This window comes from Aquila chrysaetos, chromosome 2, assembly GCF_900496995.4.
Source record: "Aquila chrysaetos chrysaetos chromosome 2, bAquChr1.4, whole genome shotgun sequence".
In the NCBI taxonomy this organism is placed as follows: domain Eukaryota; kingdom Metazoa; phylum Chordata; class Aves; order Accipitriformes; family Accipitridae; genus Aquila; species Aquila chrysaetos.
Genome location: NC_044005.1, coordinates 78999876 through 79022854, shown reverse-complemented (window position 1 = coordinate 79022854; position 22979 = coordinate 78999876). Strand labels below are relative to the sequence as shown.

At 38.6% G+C, this 22979-nt stretch overlaps 1 protein-coding gene across 7 annotated transcripts in view; it reads left to right on the top strand.

Annotated features, from left to right (window-relative positions):
• The window catches only part of ADGRB3 (adhesion G protein-coupled receptor B3), a 464705-nt gene that overhangs the window by 199373 nt on the left and 242353 nt on the right, over nt 1-22979 (top strand). For all 7 annotated transcript variants that reach the window (XM_030039030.2, XM_030039041.2, XM_030039021.2 and 4 more), the window contains 4 exons: nt 1074-1238; nt 2102-2266; nt 8666-8767; nt 9326-9432. In XM_030039030.2, the coding sequence (XP_029894890.1) occupies nt 1074-1238; nt 2102-2266; nt 8666-8767; nt 9326-9432 (539 nt within the window). The remainder of the gene's footprint in view (nt 1-1073; nt 1239-2101; nt 2267-8665; nt 8768-9325; nt 9433-22979) is intronic.

Genomic DNA, 22979 nt, shown 5'->3' with positions numbered 1-22979 from the left:
CAGGTGCAGTGAGGACCTGATGATTGCTGAAGTCTGTATGAACACAGGATTCTGAATTAGCACAATCAGTAATAACACATTTCATAATGCTTACCTGTTTTCAAAAATACCACCGAGTCCTATTATCTATTATAGACCACATAATTTTTCACTTGCATGGGTACTTAATTCATTTATGTTTTTTTATTATTTTGGTTTTTAATCTTTTCATTTACCTCAAGAAGCTTTCCGATATACGGAATTAAAAATAACAGTCCTATACCTTTACTCATGGGAATATTTGTCCAAACTCAAATGTATAGGCTAATACAAAATACTAGATACAGAACTGGTCACCCTATCTGTATTGTTTAAAAATTCAGCTTGACAAGCTCAGAGAGAAGATTATGCGATATGCAAACACAGAAGCAGACCTGAGGAGGAGGGCAGGCCATTTCTGTCCTCCTACGTTTTACCTCAAAAGAATCTTGAAGAACCGCGATCATTTACCTTACGGGGAGGATGGATGATAAAAGTATATTCAGCATTATAAGCGTAGAGAACAGAGACTGTGTGTGAGGCAAAGTGGTACCTCCCGTTTTCCTTTTCCTGTTCAAGTAAAGACACCTAATTTCACAGTCGGCACCAACAATCGTATAAGCTGACCCGTCTGAGCGATCGCCGCAGCTGTAGTAAATCACTTCGAAGGGCCCAGAGTTTACATGATACAAAACTGGCCCCCGCTTTTGCCTGAAAAGACAAGACCAGTCTTTGTTTTCAGTACGGCCCGCCACACTGTACGGTACGCGAGCCAAATCGTAACTTATCCTTTGTTAACGTCAGCGTACGACTAGAGGAGGTGAAACGTTCTCTACTTGCAGAAAAAGGAAAACCGCTGTTAGTGAATTTGAAGCGAAGGCGGTTTCGGTATTCGGCCGCTGTGAGGAACGGAGCGTCCTCGGGCCGGCCCGCGGCCGGGGGCTGCCCGCGTTCCGGCCTAACCCGCCCCCCCAACCCCGGCGGAGGCCGCGAGGCCCTGCCCGGCTCAGGTGGTAACTCTGCTGTGTCCATCTCTTTTGTGCCCGCCGCGGCAGTGGACGGACAGTGGCAGGAGTGGAGCTCGTGGAGCCAGTGCTCGGTGACCTGCTCCAACGGCACCCAGCAGCGGAGCCGGCAGTGCACGGCGGCGGCCCACGGCGGCTCCGAGTGCCGAGGGCCCTGGGCCGAGAGCCGGGAGTGCTCTAACCCCGAGTGCACCGGTGAGTACCCGCGGGGACGGCCGGGCCCACCGCTCCCGGCCTCGGGGCAGAGGCGGCGAGGGGCTCGGCGGCCGGTCTCGCCGGTCGCCCTGAGCCGGGAACCCGGGGCTGCGGGGCGGGGGGGGGGGCAGAGGGAGGCCTGGGGCCCCCGCGCTTCGTCGTCCGGTGAGGTGAAAAGCTCAGGGACGCGTGCGGAGAGGCTGCGCGGCGGGCTGCCCATCAGCCTTCCGGGCTTACCGCCGCGTAGGGGACGCTCAACAGGTTTAGAAAGACAGCTCCGAGGCCTAAAAGACTTGGCAAAGGGTTTCGCAAACCCAGAAAGTGAACGCGTGCGAACCGATTCCCTTTTACGCTCGGACTGCTCCGACATCCTCCGGCAGCGTAAAAGCAGCCTTCCGGGGGGGGTACGTTACATTTATACCTACTTTTAAGCCTCGTTTGCACTGTCGGAACGTGTAAGAATCAAGCTCCTAAAATATCACGTGCAAAAATGTTTTTATTTAGCTTTTTAAAGGGTACTTGTGCACGTTGTAAATGTGTATCGTCACCATACAACAGCACTACACGAGTATATTAAAAAAAACCGAAAGGGACAGTGTCTGTTTTTCAGGCTAAGTGAAAGTTAATGTGCGCCAATTCTTTTTATTTTATCTTGAGATGCAAGTCATTTAGACAACAATTCCATATTTAGGAGCCAAGTAGATACTTCCCCAGCTTCTGCATGCCTACATCTACCACTTCTGTCACTGTTAGTTAAATCTGGGGGGGGGGGCTTTCTTCTCTTACCCAAGTAAAGAATAACCTGTATATCCTCCTTTATGACTGTCATTATGTCACCGCTGTAACTATATTTTTCCAAACAGCAAATGGCCAGTGGAACCAGTGGGGCCACTGGAGTGGCTGTTCCAAATCTTGCGACGGCGGCTGGGAGAGGCGGATAAGGATCTGTCAAGGTGCTGCCCTGACTGGACAACAGTGTGAAGGAACCGGAGAAGAAGTTAGACGGTGCAGTGAACAGAGGTGTCCTGGTGAGATGCAAATATAATCACTGTTATTGTCTACACGACAGTAGGGGTTACTTTAATGGTCATCCTTACGAGATGAGATCAACGGCCATAGAGCAATAGCCATAAAGAGCCACATCTGGCCTTGCTTTAGACAAGTCACTACTGTTTTTCTCAGCAGAGTTGTGTTTATGTAGCTAGGTGTAAAATAGCCCTATGGGATATATGAGTAATGCATCAAGTTTTAAACAAATCAAAATACCATAGTAAAGTTATCTGAAAAATATTTCATTGTCTAGCTATGCCTATATTATTTGGAGCAGCAATGATTTGCTACAGAAATTCTCTTTGGACGCACTGTTTCTCAGAATATCAGGGCTGGTTTTGTAAATCATGGAATTCCTTTTATCCAGTGCACAAGAGACATCTTTGTAATACATTTGGGGTAAATTCCAGTGCAGTAAAGATAAGGGATAAAGTGAACCTTACTGTACTGTAGAGAATGAATGAATAAATGAGACCCATTTTATAAAAAGGAAAGTAATTTAAAATGAAAAAGGCATGTCTTTCCTGTTTTAATATAATGCTTAAATACAATTCTTTGCGGCACTTTTTACTTTGCCCTCCTAACAGATTTAAGTCTTTTCCACTGAAAGCTAATAAAACTGTACTTTTGAGCTTCTTCAAAAGTGATGAGTAAACAAGAACAGCTGGTGAATCTGATCGTATTTATCTGTAAAGAGACATTGTCCTAAAGGAAAGAATCCATTGTTGGATAGGTGTAAGATAACAAAATAAGGTGTAAGTAGTGTAGGATGTCTTAGCCATTCACATGGGAAATTATGTGTTCTGAACTGCAAGCCAGGAAGCAGCACGAATCAATCTAGCAATCTCTTTGACTTCTGGACATTTCGATGGCTATGTTCTCTGATAGTCACAGAAAGGACTTAAATGGCAGGGATGCTTTGGGTCAGGAAATGGGAAATATATCAGATGTGAATTTTATGTTATCAAGCCCACATTTTCATAGGCTTGACATATCCCTTGACAGCCATCAAAGAACAGTTTTCGAGGTATTTGCAGTACAGTAGAACAATGAATCTCACTGCATTTGAAGAACAACAAAAGGACTATTTGTAGTTATAACGTTAGATTACTACACTGGAGAAGTTAACAAAATTTAACTTACTTCTCAAATGATCTCTTTAATTTTAAGAAAACATTCATTATTTGAAAAGCAGTATAAAGCAGTATTTGTATTGGATTCCTAAACAAATTATAATTTACATAGTTAATGCAGACTTCCTCTATAAAAGCACAGCACTAAGGGGTTAATGTGAATCTTCTCAATAAGCAGACGTTCAGATCAACCAGCCTCTACTTATAAAACCATTCTTGAAATAATTTTCATTTGTATATTTAACAGTAAAACCATGCTGCTGCAGCCCAATTTTCAAAGGTTGCCACCTGCTGTTAATAAAATATTTTACAGATGTATTTACAAGTCAAATGCACACAGAGCTTTATTTGCCATTTGGTAAATATATTTATTTACTTGATTAATTCCAGATTAGAATCAGTATGCTTATAGAAACCATAACCTAAAGCACCTTTTAACAAGCTATACTTGTGCAGAAGATTACACATGAATAACAGATTTAATTTGTCTGTTTCTAGACTGACATTTACGAAAGCATCTGAGATTTAAATGTAGGCAGTGGATAATCTACCAAAATTTTATAAAATTATATACAGATTTACATTTTATAAACATCAAGCAAAACTGAAAAGTACTATACAGAGATGATCGTTCAAAGTATAAGCAAGTTTCATGATTTGTATACTTTTCTTCCATAGCCTAAAATAGTTCAGAAAAACTATTTTTCTCAGTGGTTTCTTTTTCTGTGTAAGTAAGTGAGAAACATGAGGGACTAAAATGTTAATTTTTTCTTATATTAGCATTGCTTTGCCATTAGCGTAAGACCAGATCCTCAGCTCTGTAGATCTGCATAACGTATTTGTAAAGTGGATGAAGCTTCACCTGTTTGTATCACCCAGAGGTCTATAGAGCTACAGAAAGTCAAATTATAGCTGACTTTAAACTGTGGAAGCAAAAGGAGAATAAAATCCTTTTCTATTGTGCTGGCTGCTGTTAATAAGATACTTTGCAAACAGAGCTGTTTATTTGACTGACTGAAAATCTTGACTGGACTTTTTGTAGTTTGAGTTCTGCATTATCTGAACGTTATACAAGATTTTCTTCATAGTCGATCAGTGATTCTCTTCCAGTGGTTCGGGCAGGGACTGAATTACATCAGACACTCCTAGAAGCTGAATATAAGCAGCACTAAGAAAGGCAGGCTTTATCTGAAAGCTGGTTTCTCAAACAGCTTGGTTTCTGGACAAATGTTGAGTATCTGTCTTTGTGATTTATTCCTATTCACAATTATAACTTTTAATACTGTGGTTGTTTCCTTCCACTGTGTAATATTCTGGGAACGAAAAACAAAGATCTGAAGATATTTTGGCTTCAGTCATTGCTCCTTTGCTGTATCCCAAGTGTCTAAAGTTAGATTTCACTCTTAGTAGGTCAGCAGTGTTAAGGATTTCGTACTCTGCACTCAAAGTATCCTTTTGTGAAGGATAACTTCAGAAAATTAGAAACAAATCAGGGAAAGGAAAAAACCTTCTAGATTTGCTAAGAAGCTAGTCACGCAGGAATCACTGTGGAAAATTTACACGGGATGAACGAACAATAGGTCTGTCCCATAGGAATAAAGACGACAGCTAGGTAACAAAAGAAATTGAAACCCATGACTGATAAGGAGTTACATGGCAGGCTGATCAGAAACTTTCAGAGAAATGTGTAAGAGAAATAAGGTAAGTCTCATCAAATGTGTCAGTAAAAGCTGAAAGATGTGAGAACGGAGAACAAAGTACAGTATTATTCAGGAGAGAAGAGTCCTGTAAATTTATTTTTACAAAAACAAGACCATGTTCTTATGACCGTTTTAAGAATATATTTGGTTCCCATAATATAGCATTGATTTCCAGAAATACTTAATTTCATAATAGTTAATTCCATAATAATTCTATACATGTTCCAATATTTACGCTTTACCCAGATTTTACTCAAAACAGATCCTCAATATTTTTCTCATAAGCCTATTGTCAGTGGTAGAAAACATAATATCAGAATTGTTTTGACCAAAATATTACTGAAAACAATTATAGACTACCTTGTTTGTTAACAGAAAGATAACTGCACAACTGCTGCTGAAGACTAGCTAATCATTTCCTACTGAAGGTAGAAGGTTTCTTCAGAGGCAATACTAGCTACATAAGAAAGAATATGAGAAGGGGGAAGATTCAAATAATTGTCAACAACTAAATAATAAAATTAAACCTTTGGGGTTTGTTTTGTTTCTGATTACAACACTATTCTACGAGACATTCAAAAGCTTTTTTCTATTGCCTTTGATTAAGATAATTTTGCCTGTGGCATTGAATTAGGATTCAAGAGAGGAACTGTAGTTCTAGCTTCATTTGTGAGCTACTGTGTGCTCTTGGCTAACTTGCTTCACCCTTTCATGACCCGCTCCCGTATTTGTTAGTTGCCTAGGTAGATCGTAAACTCTGTGAGGTTGTGCGTGTCTCTTGCTTGTGCGTGTCTGTGTGTTGTACCGAGCTTCCTCAGGTCCCAGGTGGGTTGATCGCCTCCTGGAGATGCATGTCCTCTCAGCAGTAATGTCAGAGGAAGACTGTGCTTCTAGACCACTGACTTTGTTGAGTGTTTGTGCTTAGGTGGGATGAAATCAGGCCTGTCATTACAGGGGTATAACATGGTAAATTTGAGTACATGCTCTACGTGGGAAGATATTGCTGAATCACATCATCAGTGAAAGAGAGATCTGCTTTTTATTTGCCAATTTTAGCAAATTTACCTCAGTATTTGCTGTTTGGTTCTAAATTTTAGCAATTCTCTATGATTTTTTACAGCTAACTCACATTTGTCTGTGGGTGTGTTATGAATTAATTGTGCCGTAGTTACAGAAATACTTGAACTGGTCCTGAGCAGAGCCAGTGAGGCTTTTTAACTCAGATATAATACCACTCCAGCGTGACTGTAATGTCTCCATGGGCACCATGGGTTGGAGCCTCGCAGATGCTTTAATGTGGGTGGATGCCTGATTAGTCAGCTCTGCCAGATATACTTTAGCTTTGGGAAGAACTGGTTCGCTTTTTATGTGCAGCATTCTTTGATCCAAGGTATTTGTACAATGCTTTGAAAGGCATCGAATCAGCCAGGGACCAGGAAAATTTCCTTGCCTGGGCTAAGTGATACCTCTTCCAAGCGCTGACTTGCTCCCACACCTCTTTCCTGATAACTCTGGGTCTTGGGAATGCCTTTTTACTTTGAACACAACACAGAGGTGCACAGATTATCTCTGGCACTAAGCTAAAGTTAAAACGTAATCTTGAGTTCTGAAAAGTGTGTCACAAAAGCACACAAGTAGTACCCTTCCAAATAGATGGGAAATCTCTGATACTACCTGTGACTTGCTAACATAAAAGAGAAAATATGGTGTATATAAGTATGCATATATATGCATGTATATATTTTTTTCAGAAGAAAAAACACATTTAACATTCAGTATTTGGAGGGAAGTAAGAGTTTTAGTTCTGAGAATCAACACCTAAAGTGTTGATTAGCGAACTTTATACGTTTGAAATGGCCGCAGCTGCGTGACAAATATACTTCTCAAAGAGCTCTAGGCTTTAGCAAATTTATGTAATTTATAATATTACCTCCTTATTATGTTAATTTACACTCCCCAAATCAGAACATTTCTTTTGTTTACAAGGTCATAATAGGATGGTAATTGCATTTGCTTATGTCACCAGATGGATTATGTTTATCAAAATCTGGCTTTTCCCATCGTAACACTGGCCTGATACATTCACTTTTTGGGCATGACTGAAGCGGTGTTAGGATTCTAGATTATGAATATAACCAACTTTCTTTGGGTTTTGCCATTAATGGATGTCTTGGTTTTTTAGCAGCACCAACTGTCTTGATTTACAATTCAGGGATGCTGATGGTGAGGCAAATTTAGCAAGCAATTTTTCTGCCCAACTGTGATTCATATTAGTATTACTGAGCCATCTGCAAGGTATTCTTTGTCCTCCACAAAGAGAGGGTACAGCTTTGTGCGAAAGTCTGCTCAGTTCCCTTACTCACCTCCCTCTTCCGTCAGCAGAAGTACAAAACAGGGAAGATGGTCAGTTTTATGGATTAGGTAATGGGATGGGCAAAATCTGTGGTCTGTTCTTGCCTCTGCTAGAGATTTCCCATGCAACCATGGGTGAATCATCGAATTGCTTTCTGCCTTATCACTCCAGCTGCTATAGTGATAGAATTTCCTTTCTCTTTTCCTTTTTCTTGTTTTATAACTGTTTTGCTGTAATACAGTGGGGTTACAATTTTCCTGAAATACATATAATAATACCTTTAAACAACTCATGTGTTTTCTTTGCTGAACTTGGAATGAATTAGGTTTCAGTAACTAGCATTTGTCAGTGCTTTAAGTTGTGAGACGACTTCAGCCAGATGTTCTCTGTGTTGATCTAATTTACTCAAAAATCATAAACTGGGTTTCTACAGTAAAAATACAAAGAGCAAAAGGAATCTGTAAGTCACGACCATGTGAAAATAAAACAAGAAGCATTTGCAGAAGCTTATTTTTCCCCATGCAATTCTGTTACTACGTAATTGTGAAAAATTTTTTTCCCTTTAAATGGTATTGCAATAACCAGTAAAAGGCCATTTTGTTTTATAGCCACCCAGTCCCACGTTATTGACTATACTTGCTTAATTACCAACTTGTACTGAAACACATTTCAAAGAAATAACCTGCTTTTTGGTCTTCAGAATATACAGCTCTCATTCAATACCTTTAGCACATTTTATGTTTCAACTGCGGTTTCAGAACTGATTCTTTCACATACAGTTTAAGTTTTAGAAAAATATTTAAAAATTTTAGTGTAAGATAAGCATCAGAGCTTATAACATTTTAAGTATCATCATCTTCTGATAGATGCTTAATGTTATTGATCAAAATAGAGCAAAAAGAAAAGATTCAAACGTATTAACATTGCAGCTACAACCTAAAGAGTGTTTGTTTGCTGGAGAGAATAAAGGCACAGATTATATGAAATAAATACCACCCCAAAGACAGATATACAAAAGTTACAGGTTTTGCATTTTTGCGGTTTTGTACTTCAACCTTAGAATTAAACCAAATTATGTTAACATATAGATCTCAGGAAAAATTAGGACAAGATTGAAGACTAAACTTTTCTGATATAAAATATCTGTTTTACACTAATGTTTCTATTTAAATTCTCATTTCTAAATGGCAGCACCTTATGAAATATGTCCTGAAGACTATTTGATGTCAATGGTGTGGAAAAGGACCCCAGCTGGGGACATGGCATTCAATCGATGTCCTCTCAATGCCACGGGTACAGTATTACTTTGAAATTCTATGATAATAAAAAAGGGGAGAAATCTTTTGCATTGTGTTCTAGACATAATCATTACTAGACTCGTATGCATGTGTCTGTATGCGCATATGTGAGTATATCTATATAAACCCCACGTATTTACATATGCATATACACACATATAGTATACACATGTACATATACTACTGTCTTTTATAGCTTACATATATGCCTGGGTCTGTGGTGTATATATATATGTATACACATACATATATGCATTATAGCCAGAGAGAAAAAGCTGAGAAGAAATCAATCTGATGGGACCTATCAGGCAAAGTGATGAAAATGAAGCAAAACATAAAAATCTTTTTACTTAAGAAAACACTGCTAAACACCCACCAAGCGAACACTGAAATGTGTTTCAGAATCTTATACTACTCTCTATATACTGATGATCATTGCACGAAATTGTTTCTCTGTGTGCTTTTAAAATAGCATAGAACGTAGTTTAAATAAGGTTCATTCTTCCCAATTGCTTTCACTTATATAAATATTTTCTCTCTTTGTGACTTACAGGCACCACTAGCAGACGCTGCTCTCTCAGTGTTCATGGAGTGGCCTTCTGGGAACATCCAAGCTTTGCTAGATGCATATCAAATGAGTACAGACACTTGCAGCATTCAGTAGGTGCAAAGCCAGCTTTAGTACTTGCTCTGTTTATTCATTACTAATCATTGGTGTGAAAAAACCTTACTTATTTACTCTCAAGTCAGATTTCTGATAAATGCCAGGAGGAAAATAGACCTAAGAAAGAATAATTTATATTAATGGCTATTATTCTGATCTTGTTTATTGCTGGTGTTTGAGTGAAAGAAGCTTTGTCTTATTGTAGAAATGGAAAAATTAATCAGATTCCCTTTTTTCTTGTCCACTGTGTGAAATTTTTATAGGGGTCAGAGGTAAGACATATTGTGGTTTATTAGAAAATGAGGTGTGGATAAATGAGATTTACTGTCAGAGTGACCTGCTGAGTAATTTTGTAATACCTTGAATTCTTTAATTGCACACTAGGAAGTCAGAAACGATATTTCTTTTTGCTATCAAATTTAGAACTTCACCTTCAAATGTAACAATAGGAAATGATTATAGGGTAAAGCTATTGCAGTGTCTTGGAAAAAGTAAAGTAACTCTAGATGAAGAAATATTGTGGTTTTTTCAGTATGCTTAACAAAAAGTTTCTTTGCAAAGCATATGCATTATACATTTATCTACTGCCTAAGTATGTTTATATGCATAGATGTAATACATTGTATATATTGCACTGTAAATATACTGCAATGGTATATGCTAGGTATATTGATTACATTCTATTTCCATAGCTGAAGCATTCAGCCAGGTTAATACTATTGTGAGAAGAGCTCCTTTGAAGACTCTCATGGACAATGGTTTTTGCCTGCATGATATATTTTACTGACATTCTTATTACTCTGCCTCCTTTTCCAAAGGCCACTGCTCCATTAATCATTCAGCAGAGGGGCACTAATACAGCCGTGTGCTTCATAACTTCCCAACCTCTCAACTGAGTGCAACACTTCTGCAGCATGTTTAAAAATCTTGCTGGCTTGAAAAGTAGTAGCCTGGCTGTCATTCCTCAAATCTGGCTTGCCACTTAGAGGAGATTTTGATTAATTCCCTTGAGCTGCATTTCTGTTTCATTAGATTCCAACTTAATTGAGGCCTGGGATTCAGTTTCAGGGTAAGCCAAAGCAAACATTATTCTTAAAATAACACAGAATAAAGTGTCAAAGCAATTTTCCCCACTGCAGAGTAACTTTCCTATTTTATATAGCTGTCTGCAGGTTGCTCTATCCCTTTAGTGTTCATGCTGGAAAGAGCAACATTAAGTTGGCTGTAACTGTTTTGCATTTTATATTTTTGATATTTTATTCTTTTGCAACAGCTGCATATAGTATGTCTAAGCATACTTTATGGGCATGGACAGCTACACATTTGTATTTCATTTGCTTAGCATCTTTATTTTGGTAAATGGCACAATGAAGGCAATGACTGTAGGTAATATATATATACAGTTTTGAATACTAATAATGTCATATTGCAGAACAAAAAATTCACATTTTGTGATTGAAAACATTGAGATATTTCAAAGCAAAGCAAACTACTTCTCTTTTACTTGCTAATTTTGCATTTAAGTATTACAATCTTCAGAAATATTTAGAGGATTTTGAAATAGTTTAAAGGATTTATTCATCTTGACCTGCCTGACCAGAAGACCATCCCTTTAGAGTTTTTTTCTTCCGCTTTTACCTTTTTACATTTCTTATCAACATTTATTCATAGCATTGATTCTCATGCCACTGATTCTGTAGTGATATTCAGCCTTTTTCTTTTTATGTTATTACTAGAAGTCATTCATAAGCAACTCAAACAGTGGGAAATGCTCTTTCATGTTATTCAGTGGTTTGACTTACCTGGCTAACTTTTGGTGAGGCACTGATATTTTTTGAAGAGCTGCAAGTCTGCCTGGCAGGAAGGGGTCATTGTTGGACAAAAGAAGGCACTTCTAACCCAGATCAGATTTATCTATTCTTCTGTATTTCCTTTTTCAAAATATTAAATATGATTAGACCACACTGTGAAATAATCTTTTGCCAAAGAACATTTAAAAATAGCTAAAGCTTCTTTAAAATTACACAATCATCTAAACATCGTCTTATTGCTGTACAAAATTTCAGTCTAGTTTATATGCACACAAATTAAAGGAGAAAAGTGGATTTATTTTACGCTTGGGAGCTGCTTACAAAGAAAATCAGATTGTCTTACATCTTACTGCTTCTCAAAGTGAACAACATAGCATATTTAAAGAATCATAGAAAATAGAGGTAAAGACCTCTAAGGTCATCACCCTGCAAATGTAGGCTTGTCCCCCCACGATACATATGTCAGCTCTATAAATCCCTGAAAATAGGGCTTTATAAGGAAGTTGCTGACAGGCGGTGTTGCTATAATAAATATGTGTGCTTATGAAAGCATTTATGAGATGCCTTAGTGTGCTTAACTTACCAATAATGTTATTTTACCAACTTAGACCTGGAGTAGTGGGGGATGTCACTCAGTACTGTGAATGTTCCCATAAAATCTGAGTGTGAGCTGCATCCCGTTCATTTCTTACCTGAAGTATATAAAACAAAAGTAGGTGTATAGTCTTCAAAAATGATATTTCTGAAGTTGATTTAAAGCAGTTGATATACATAAATATACATACAATACTTAATACATTAAAGCATGCCTGCCTGGAGGAATAGGTCCCTGTCTCTTTGCCCTCCAAACAAGCCACATATGATCCAGAACCAGCCCAGAACTCATGTAGTTGAATTCACATGGTGCTGTGCCCAAGCAAATACTCTCTAAAGAAAAGCATTTCATATGCTGGGAGCCAGAGAATACTGCCTTGGCCACAGACCCTGCTAACCTGGCTACACAGATTCTGGACTGGAAGCTTACGGTTATACCGTAACAAACTAAACGGGGTGACTGCCCAAGCTTAAATATTGTCCTTGCAGTCATCTACACTTTTTACCTGTTAGCGTACTCCCTGACGTAATTTAAGACCATACCAGTGAGCACTCTCCCAAACAATGCCTAGCATCCTTTAGAGGATAGCATGTCAGACAGACCGTTCCCAGCAGGCAATAAAACCATCGTTTTCTGGGACGGAGGAGGGAAGGAGAGTTTAGCTTGAGGGATACAAGCTGTCTGTGCTCATCGGCCTCAGGGCTAGACAATTCCCGTGGCTATTTTATTTACCTGTATTTACTGTTTATATAGTAAAAACATCTTACATTTGGGCAGCTTGGACTGTGAGTAGAGAAGGTCAGGGCTGCATGTGTCCATCAGTGAGGCCACACCTGGAGTACTGCGTCCAATTCTGGGCTCCCCAGTACGAGAGGGATGTGGTGTTACTGGCGCACGTCCAGCAAAGGGCCACTATGATGAAGGGACTGGAGCATTCCTCCCGTGACAAAAGGCTGAGAGAGCTGGCACTGTTCAGCCTGGAGAAGAGAATGCTCAGGGGAGATCTCATCAATGTGTATAAATGCCCGAAGGGAGGGTGCAAGGAGGACAGAGCCAGGCTCTTCTCAGTGGTGCCCAGTGACAGGCCCAGAGGCAGTGGGCACACACTGAAACACAGGAGGTGCCGTCTGAACATCAGAAAACGCTTTTTCACTGTGAGGGTGACCGAGAACTGGCACAGGTTCCCCAGGGAGGTTGTGGAGTCTCCATCCTGGGAGATATTCAGAACCCACCTGGACATGGTCCTGGGCAACTGGCTGTAGGTGGCCCTGTGTCGTGGTTTAACCCCAGCCAGCAACTAAGCACCACGCAGCCGCTCACTCACTCCCCCCCCCCCCCAGTGGGATGGGGGAGAAAATCAGGAAAAGAAGCAAATCCACGGGTTGAGATAAGAACAGTTTAATAGAACAGAAAAGAAGAAACGAATAATGATAATGATAACACTAATAAAATGACAACAGCAATAATGAAAGGATTGGAATGTACAAATGATGTGCAGTGCAATTGCTCACCACCCGCCGCACGGCACCCAGCTAGTCCCTGAGCAGCGATTCCCCGCCCCCACTTCCCAGTTCCTATACTGGATGGGACGTCCCATGGTATGGAATACCCTGTTGGCCAGTTTGGGTCAGCTGCCCTGGCTGTGTCCTGTGCCAACTTCTTGTGCCCCTCCAGCTTTCTCGCTGGCTGGGCATGAGAACCTGAAAAATCCTTGACATTAGTCTAAACACTACTAGCAGCAACTGAAAACATCGGTGTTATCAACATTCTTCCCATACTGAACTCAAAACATAGCACCGTACCAGCTACTAGGAAGACAGTTAACTCTATCCCAGCTGAAACTAGGACACCCTGTTTGAGCTGGGGGGTTGGACCTGGTGACCTCCAGAGGTCCTTCCCAACTTCAACCATTCCATGATCCTGTGACTCTGTGACTCACATGACTGCAGAAAATTGGAAATTCATACAAGGCAGAAATCCTGAAAATTTAATTCATAGACTTCCACTCTAATATCAGTATGATTTTTACTTTCTTCCTAGAGGTAACATTTTCCTACAAACTTTAACACAGGTTTTCAGCAGATGGCCACATTAAGCCAGAATTCTATGCTATAGATAGTGTAGAATTTTACCACATAACCACACGTGATTGACCCCTGAAGACTGTTTCCTTACTATATGTAGCTAGAGTAGGTTCACTGCCTCATGCACAAAACCTCTTGTATTTTTACAGTTTTCTCTATTACTCACCTGAAGTGACATGGGACAAATTGCAACCCTTAATAAGCAGTATTAAAGTAGCAGAAACCCAGCTAGTGCTGCATGTTCTTCAGCTTGACTCTAGACTTGTATGGAGACCAATATGGTAGCTATGTAAATCATGCTAAAATGGCACTATCTTTTCATCTCAAAATCCATTTGGAAGTCTATTTGCAAAAGGTGAAGAGTCAGTAAAGTTAAAAATACACTCGTAATGCTAAAGATAATATACTTTGATCATAACCCCCAGCACCATGAATAATTTAGCTCTTTTTCCAGCCACTTACAGAATGTGCCAGGCAGAGTTACTGCCTCTACTTAGGATAGGCACATACTGGCACTTCAGATGCAGGGTCCTGGCACCTCAGAAGAAAGCAGGGTTTTCCATTGGTTAAATGGAATTGTCTAGAAAAGTAGACCACTTTTTGATACATATATCAATATTGTACTTAATATTCTATTCAGTTTCAGAGTAATTCACAATTTTTAATTAATATATCTGCTCAACGTATGCTTGAGATCAGGCTCTACTACATCTCTATTTTTTGTTGATGGGGAACAGAGTGAGACCAATTAAGCAGGAAATTTATCTCTGGTCTTCTGAATTCGTGCCTAGCCACTTTCCTTCCTAATGTTCATACCTCCCATATGACAGCACAAAAAAAATCCCTGGCATGGTAAAAATATAACTACATGGCCTCTGAAGAGACCATACACTAGAACATGATGAAACAGTGAAGGGGAATGGTTTGGTTTGTGGAGTGGAGATTAGCAGTCAGCTTACATCTTTTGAGGGCACAGTGCCCTACATCATTCATGTGTAGGTGCTTGAGTAAAAGCAGTTAAGAGGATGATGCACTTCAGCTATGCCACAAATGTACAGCCTGTACTTTCGTTAGTTTATTTTACCTGGCACACTATGGAATACAGGTCCCTTTTAAAACTAGGGATGGTAATTACATCTCTTTGAATAACAAAAACTAATTAGTCATGAATAATTTATGCAACATTTGGTACAAATCAGTCATCAAATGAATTCAACAAACACTGTTTGACCAGCTTATACAGCTGGTTGACTAATATGAAAAATTATTCACTGAACAAATTAAGGGACAAAAATGACAAAATCCATGAAATAAACCCTTGAGAAATTATTTGGTTAGCTCTAAGAATAATACTTAAAGAACCTAATTAGGATTATTCTTACTAATGCACTATAAGTGGAAAATGCAACGTGATAAATAGGTATGCTTTGCCTTTTGGAATCGTGACCTAGAGGATCAAGCAATAACTTGATGCACAGAAAAAGAAACAACACAGGTTATATATCAGTTTTTGTTCTGGATTTCTTGTATTGCCCTAGTATGTTTGCAGTACCTGCAGCTTTGCATTAAGAAAATGCTCTTTGTCAAGCACAGTGTTTCAGGACTGCTATCAGTCACCTTTGCAGCTAAGAAGGAGTATTTTGCCCAATGATGCACAATTTGTTAAATGTGTTCTTAAGAAAGAGGAGATTACAACAAAGAAAGTCTTCCAAGTGTCTGTTTTATTGCGGATGGAGATGAAGTAAAGTCATAAGGTTGAATAAGATCTAGTGGCAGGGGATATCCTTTCTTCAGTTCCTTCTGGATAGTTCTTGGTCACATACTGATCACCAGATTTTAGATAACCGGGAGGGATTTCCCTGCTTTTCTAATTCCAGATTATATTCTCAGAATTTGGAGTTGTTTTCCCCCTCTGTGGGGTACACATGGTTTGGGTTTTCAGAAAATTTTACCAAATCAATTACTACTATAGCAGAAGTTATGGACCTTGTTAAAGCCTATTCTCTCTTTCTACCTTTGGCAAATAGTTTCATTTTCTGAAAACTGAACTCCTTTGGCCTAACTAGCATATTTTAATCTTTTTAAAGAGTATCTGTTCGTAGCTTAGTGGACTGTTATATATAGAAAGGCAGATTAGATGATGATCTAATGACCCAAACGTAGACTGCATAATATTATGAAGTATTCTCCTCATTGCTTATGATCTTCTTTTGATCTGGAAGCAGAAAATGGTCTGCCTAATTATTTTACCTAAAATTGTTTACTTGAGCTAGCACTTGGTTAATTTGGACTAGTATTTTCTGAGATATATTTTCATAAAAGAAATATATCTCTAAAATATTCTAAAGTATTATTCTGCACACTTGAAATTTTATAAGTAGATCAGACATTACACAACTCCACTGACTGAATACACTGTCAAGTTAGGTTTAGCATTACCATGAGAGATTGCAAACTGAATCTTGTGGCGCAAAGATATTAAAGCAAAAGACATACTGCATGTATGTATTTTGGATGTCAGAATCTAGTCAACTGGGCTGTGCAATTGATAGTTTGAGACAGACCAAACTTCAAATTTAGTCTTTGGCATTTATTTCATTTCTAGGATTTCACGTGTATGTTAGTAAGCTATTAATTGTTCTTGCTGCAACTATTGTTTGGTATATAAGGCGATATCTGATTACTGGTTTGGTCTTTATTGCTTTCTAAGTGTTAAGTCTAGAAAGGGACTGTCATGATAAATTAGCATGATTTCCTGCATGACCTTTTCTTGAACTAGTGTACCTCTCATAGGAAGATCTCTTCGCTGTAAAAAGTAATGCAATGGAGAATGCATTCTCTGAGGCTTTTCTTTTTTTTTTTTCAATTTTCAATTCTCATGTTCTTGCAAGTTTCAGCCAGCACACCTGAAGTGGTTAGGATCAGCCGAGAAATGTCGTACTCTGCTTTGATGATATGATTTTTTTTTTTTTTTTACGTTGTTCATTTGGATAAACAGGGTAAAATCTTTCCTGAGTATAAGAAATTCAACTATTTGTACTATGATTGGATGTGAGTGACTGCAGGACCAAGAATAGCATCAGTGATTAGGAGCCCACAGGCCTACCTCAGGTGGTATCTGAGAAGAAAAGAGTCACTGAAATGCCTCAAATAAGAGTTAATTTCATTTTCATACTCTCCTGAAGCCTATCAAATTTGGTCCACTACAAGCAAGATGACTAAGCAGCAAGACCCTAGCATTGGGAACATCCTACATCATTCTTGGTATGAGCAACTGTTTCTGAGAGACATAGCTAAAGACTACTTCATCTATTCTTAATCCATTCTATGGATGATAGCCACCTAAATTAGAAAAAAAAACAAAAATAAACAAAACCAAACAAAAACCCAAACCTAACAAAGAAACCACTCATCCCCTCCCTCAACCCCCCAAAAACCAAGAAACAAATGACTTGAATCGGAGTTAATGCAGAAAATGAAACTGCGATTAAAATAGTTTAGTATGGAAGAGCAATGAGTTTTCATAGCTTACGAGATCTTTATGAAATGAATATCTGAAGCCTGTATGACCATTTTTAATGAAAACCATTAATGAGTAAGATCTTACCATGGAATATGTGTAAATGGAGAAAATAATTGCCTATAGAGGGCTATTTCTATTTTCTACTCTGTTATGTATGTATTCTAAGTGATAGGATTTATTGAATCAGAAAAAAAAGATAATTTTGTGAGGAATCTGCTTAAAAAATATTAGTAATATATCACTGCCTCACCACATACTGCAATAGCCCTTTTGCCTAAAGTGAGAATTCCTCTAAATGGCTTTTGGACACTAGTTTGGAAGAGGTCTGTACTACGCTCATAAATAATGAGGAAGACTAAAACCTGTCATCAAGACACATTGCTTCTGAAGGTCATCTCCAGTATTATCAGAAAATCTTTACTAAACCAGCCCATTTTCTAAACCTATGTAGCACAGTTTTCAAACCTGGATGATGAACTTCTACGTTTAGTTACTTCAATAAAAATAAGGTACTAATTTGTGCCAATTTGAATGATATAACCCCTAAATCAAACATGCATTCCTGCAAACTGGGCTGCTTTTCTATCAGAAAGAGGAAGTTGGAAAACCAAAAACCTCTTAATTCTTTAGAGTTAGGAAGGAAAAATCTGCATATGAAATATCACACTGGTGTCAAGATATTAGCACTTATGAAGGAGTATGGGAACTTATGCAGGTGAATCTTTGCATATCAAACTGATAATATAGCCATAAAAATGCATTTCTGCTGCTTCTAGTTCATACTATAATTCTGTTTCCCCTTTTTCCACAGCAGCGTTATTCACAATTTTGCAAGTGCTTGGCTAAAATATAATTTGATAAAAAGAACTCTGAGGTGAATAATGATTTGCTCAGCTGCAGCTCATTAGAGATGATTTTGTTTTTCCAAATTATATTACAAGGGCAGCGTATCAGCCTGTCCATGTACTCCTCACTGAAATGACTGCTGTAGTCTGGGGAATGAAAGGCTTCCTCCTAAAAGTTTACTGCTCCTTTTTTTGCTAGTTTAGTGCTTCATTTCTTTTTATATAGCTGCAGAGCAAAGCAGCCAGCCTTAGTTTTGTAGATTTGAATGTACAGGCCTCAATAACAACATTTTTGTTCTGCCTCAGTCTGTCCTTATATTGGTATATGCCTGCTCTTCATCCTCACCTTCGCAGCCTTTGATAAGCAGGGGAGTTATATCAGTAAATGTTCTGCTTTCTTCGCCTTGTCTCCCTTGCAAGCCCAGAATCTGCAGGAGTCAGCTCTGTTTTGTCACCTCTGTATCTTGACAGGAGGATGGCAAACTGTTTTCTCTCATCAGAAACCAACTGATCAAGAGATTGTGGCAAGCGACAGTTTTCTCCTGCCTCACTAACATTTTCCCATGTTGCATGGGAGAAGATAAAAAGTTCAGAAAAAAGCTGATGACTTCTGTTTGCTTGATGGTGAGGCCACTCATTTGCTTGTGAGAAAGTTCTGCCTGCTCTGCCCTGCCCTGCCAAACTCATTGCATGGACTGAAATGTGGGGGTTTGAGTGCTTTTAACACCATGTTATAGAGTCAGTATGGCTTTCTTAGTCTCCTAACAGATCTGCTTCGCTCTCTGCAAATAAATATGCACTTTGCCAAAGAGAGGAAATAACCCAATACTTCAGCCACTCATATGAAATATGTAAGCTAGAAACCAACTGCTCCCTCCCAAGTGAATGGCTGCTTTTTTCATAACTGTCTCTATTACGATAGGCAGCAGAAATGAGCAGCGTAGGATCAGGAGAGTGAAATGTGTTTAAAGCTACGGTGGTACCTTTGCTGTTCATGAAATTACAGTGCCTGGTCTCGCCAACATACACATCCGCCTCAGTCTTAGAGATGCTATACAGTGGGAGAAAACCTCCTATTCTGCATAAGCACATCACAACTTAATTCAACTGGATAAGTTGCTTTTCTTCCTTTCTGCTTTCAAATATCTGCTTTTTAATAGCCAACCAATCCCACTTGTTAAATTCGAAGAAAAGTCCCCACTACCATCTCAGCATCCATAATCATCTTTCCATGTCTGGTTTGCCAAAGAGTAGTCCGTGTGTTACATGAAATGTGCTCCTATGGTTTTTGCTGCTGCTGTGTCTGCTGCAGCAGTGAGCAGCTGAGTGCCCCCTGATCACATTGATATTCCAAACCAACCGATGCTGCAGCCAACAGGTGAACTCCACTAGGAGGGTATGGCCAGAGGGAAAACAAGGATGAAAGCCATTCAGGAACTCAATAAAGAAAGAATTCATCTAATTTTCCCTTAAAGTCTACCAGAACTGCAGGAACCTTCACTCCAACACAGCTGCAGAATGACTGCAAGAATTGGGCCAGGTAGCTAGTGGCAAAGAAGTGGTCACAGCATTTTACACTCACACTCATTCCCCTGCTTTTTTGGCCACTACTCCATTTGCTGCATTCCCCCACCATGTTTAAGCTCAGATTTGTTAAGTATGTGAGGCACAAAGGATTTTTCTCTTGCCTATTACTTACTGCAGTACTCCCCTGCAGAAATTAGAGCTCCCCAATAATGCTGATTTCCTTGAAGAAACCATTCTGGTTTGTCCTGCAAACAGAAGTGAGTGTCACTAGAATGACTGTATAGAAACATAAAATCAAATAAAGATAGAAATTGGTTAAAATCAAATAAACATATAAGTTGAAGGAGTTAATCAGAGCTTTGTGTTTGAGATGCATACTTACCAGGATGACCATGTACTATAAAAAAAGAAAGACAACTCATTTGTAGTATGTCCCTTTGTGACCCTCAGCCTCAGCCATTCAGTCAGTATGGAGAGCCAGGAGACTTTACCTCAAGCAATGTTATGTCTGTCATAGGAGGAAAACAAGCCTCTCGGAGTCGTCATTCTCTTTTTCCTCTCAGCTCTTGCTCTTGTCATGTTGCATTATACATAGATAACACGAATCTTGAAGACATGCCCTCTGGTTAAAAAAGGAAACAACAATAACAACAACAAGATCTCTCACACAGCATGCCAACGTGAGCAGTATTTAATCACAGATAATTGGAGCATTTAATAGCAGTACTTAATAAAAGAATAATAGAAATCCTTGTCAACAAACACAGTGATAAGTATAAGAAGAAAAAAAACACAACCCTAAAAGAAGTGATCGGTTTAATGATTATTCATTTCTCATCCCTAGAGCCATTTGTTACTCTACTGAAGAGCAGTCTTATCTATTCAAAATATCCATTAAGATATTTTGTTGAATCCACGCAGAAATCAAAATAATGAAATTTTACAATGACTTTCTCTGTCACCAATTTGGTGGTTACATCTCAAGGACTAGAATAAGTGACAATATTGATGATGATGATAAAAAAAGAAAATTATGGAATGGGTTAAAGTGGCAAAACAAAAATCTCTTGAACAAAATAATAGGAGTCTTCTTGTGAAAGAGGGTACAGAAAGAGGGTACAGAAAGAACCAAGCACCCCTCTGAGCTGTTCACATCCTCCGTCTAAAACCATGTTAGATTTCCACAGATACTAGATGATTTTTTTCAATGATTCTCCAATGCACCTCATCACATATAGTAGAGCACATACAATTTCTCTGGCGTCTGTGCAGAGATTCAGTTTGCCTGAGACGAATGTCTAGAACAGCACAGGATTCTGTGTGATTAAGCTGGCTCCTTTTCTCTAAAGGCAAATCACTGTTTTGAGGAGTATTTTGCCTAAGAAAACTTAGAAGTATATGACAGTGGGACAACTGTTTGTACACAGTGAAACAATCCTCATTTTTCTTTTCGTCAGTGTAAATTTAGAATAAGTTCCTTAAAGCACAGGGTTGCAGTGATTTCAGCTGAGTGCACAGAGGCAGATTGAGGCACAGTATCTGCAGAAACTTGGTGCAGAAAATTGCACACCATGACAGTGGATAAATGCAGGAAGGTAAAAGTTCAGCTTCACGACACTCCTTAAACTTTGATGTTTCTGATTGGGGTAAATCATAGGAGGCTTTTCTTTGGTTTCAGAATATTTGCAGGGACCTGTTACAGAATTATAGAACTGAAAGGAAATTCATGAGATCATCCAGACCAAGCTTCTGTCCCATCAGAATCAGCTATACTTGCGTTATTCCAGCATTTTGTTTTTCTTGACTGTTATTAAGTCTTCCAATATGGAAGACTGCATAATCTCTTCAGGTAAACTATGGTAGATCATTCCCTTTACAGTTGAAAAGTTTTCCTTAATATATATCCTTAATCTTCCTTGACAAAATGTATACCAATTACTTTTCCTCTTTTCTATTATAAACGAAGGGAATATATGATTTCCTTTGTCTCTGCAGAAACTGTTTATTTATTACTAAATTATCACCATCTAGATGGAGACTACTAATTAATTTCACTGATGACAAAGTGGAAAATTATTTTGCATTGCTTTAGCAATCTCCTTCATAAAATGCTGAATGTACAGAAAGGGGAAAAGACTCTTATATGACATTAGGTGATGAATATTCAGATGCATACCTGAAGATGCATAGCTGTATCTTTAGACCCTACTCTGTTTCCTTTAAAAATGGATGAAACAATGTTCTTGAACACTAACAGCCTGAAAATAAACAAATAAATTGTAAATAATGAATTATATTAAGGGAAAGTAAATGAAACTTCTAGGTTCTGTGCTAAAATAGTTAAAGGACAGTCTGCCAATAATCAGAAAAAACACCCTGTAATGAAGTTTTTTTCAAAGCTGAAAGGAAGACCTTTCTCACAATGACATCACATTATAGTTTAAACTTCAGCATGCTGCATCAGTTCAGTTCAGTGCAGGATTATACCCATGGGAATATTTCAGCTGCCAAAAATATATTTTTTGCCTTTTTAATTTATGTGCCTAACTTTTAAGCACACAGACTTCAGCATTTTGGTTCCAAACTTTCTGGACCTCAATGCTGGTAACCAAAAAAGTAAGTTTAATACAAAATCATTAATTAATATTTACTGAGAGGGTACTATCAATTCCAGCCTCAAGATTAGAAGCCACAGAAGTCAGGTAATGTGATTCAGAGCATTGAAGACAAGATTTCTGGGTTGTTCTCTAGAGGAAACAACACTCTCTAGAGCTTTTAGGTTTCTAATACAGTTGTGTAATTCAAGTGGCTATTGCAGGTGATGTGAATATTCCTTCCTGTTCTGCATCTTAAGGCATTATGGCACATATTTTACAAAATATTAGTGTTGGGTTGTGGAGGTGCAAAGCAAAGTGGTTTGCAGATTATGAGCAATTTCAGGATATATTCTTATTTCAAGCTATCTTTCCTCACTTCCATCTAAGGCTTCCTAATTCGGGTTCTTATAGTCCCCACTACCATAAAATGTATTAATGACATCATTAGTAATACCTAGCCATGAATCCAACATCATCTTAAAAAAATAATGAAAAAAGGATGATGGTGTAGTTACTCTTCAAATTAATCATTCTTTTCAATCTTTTATAGGTTTCTTGAGG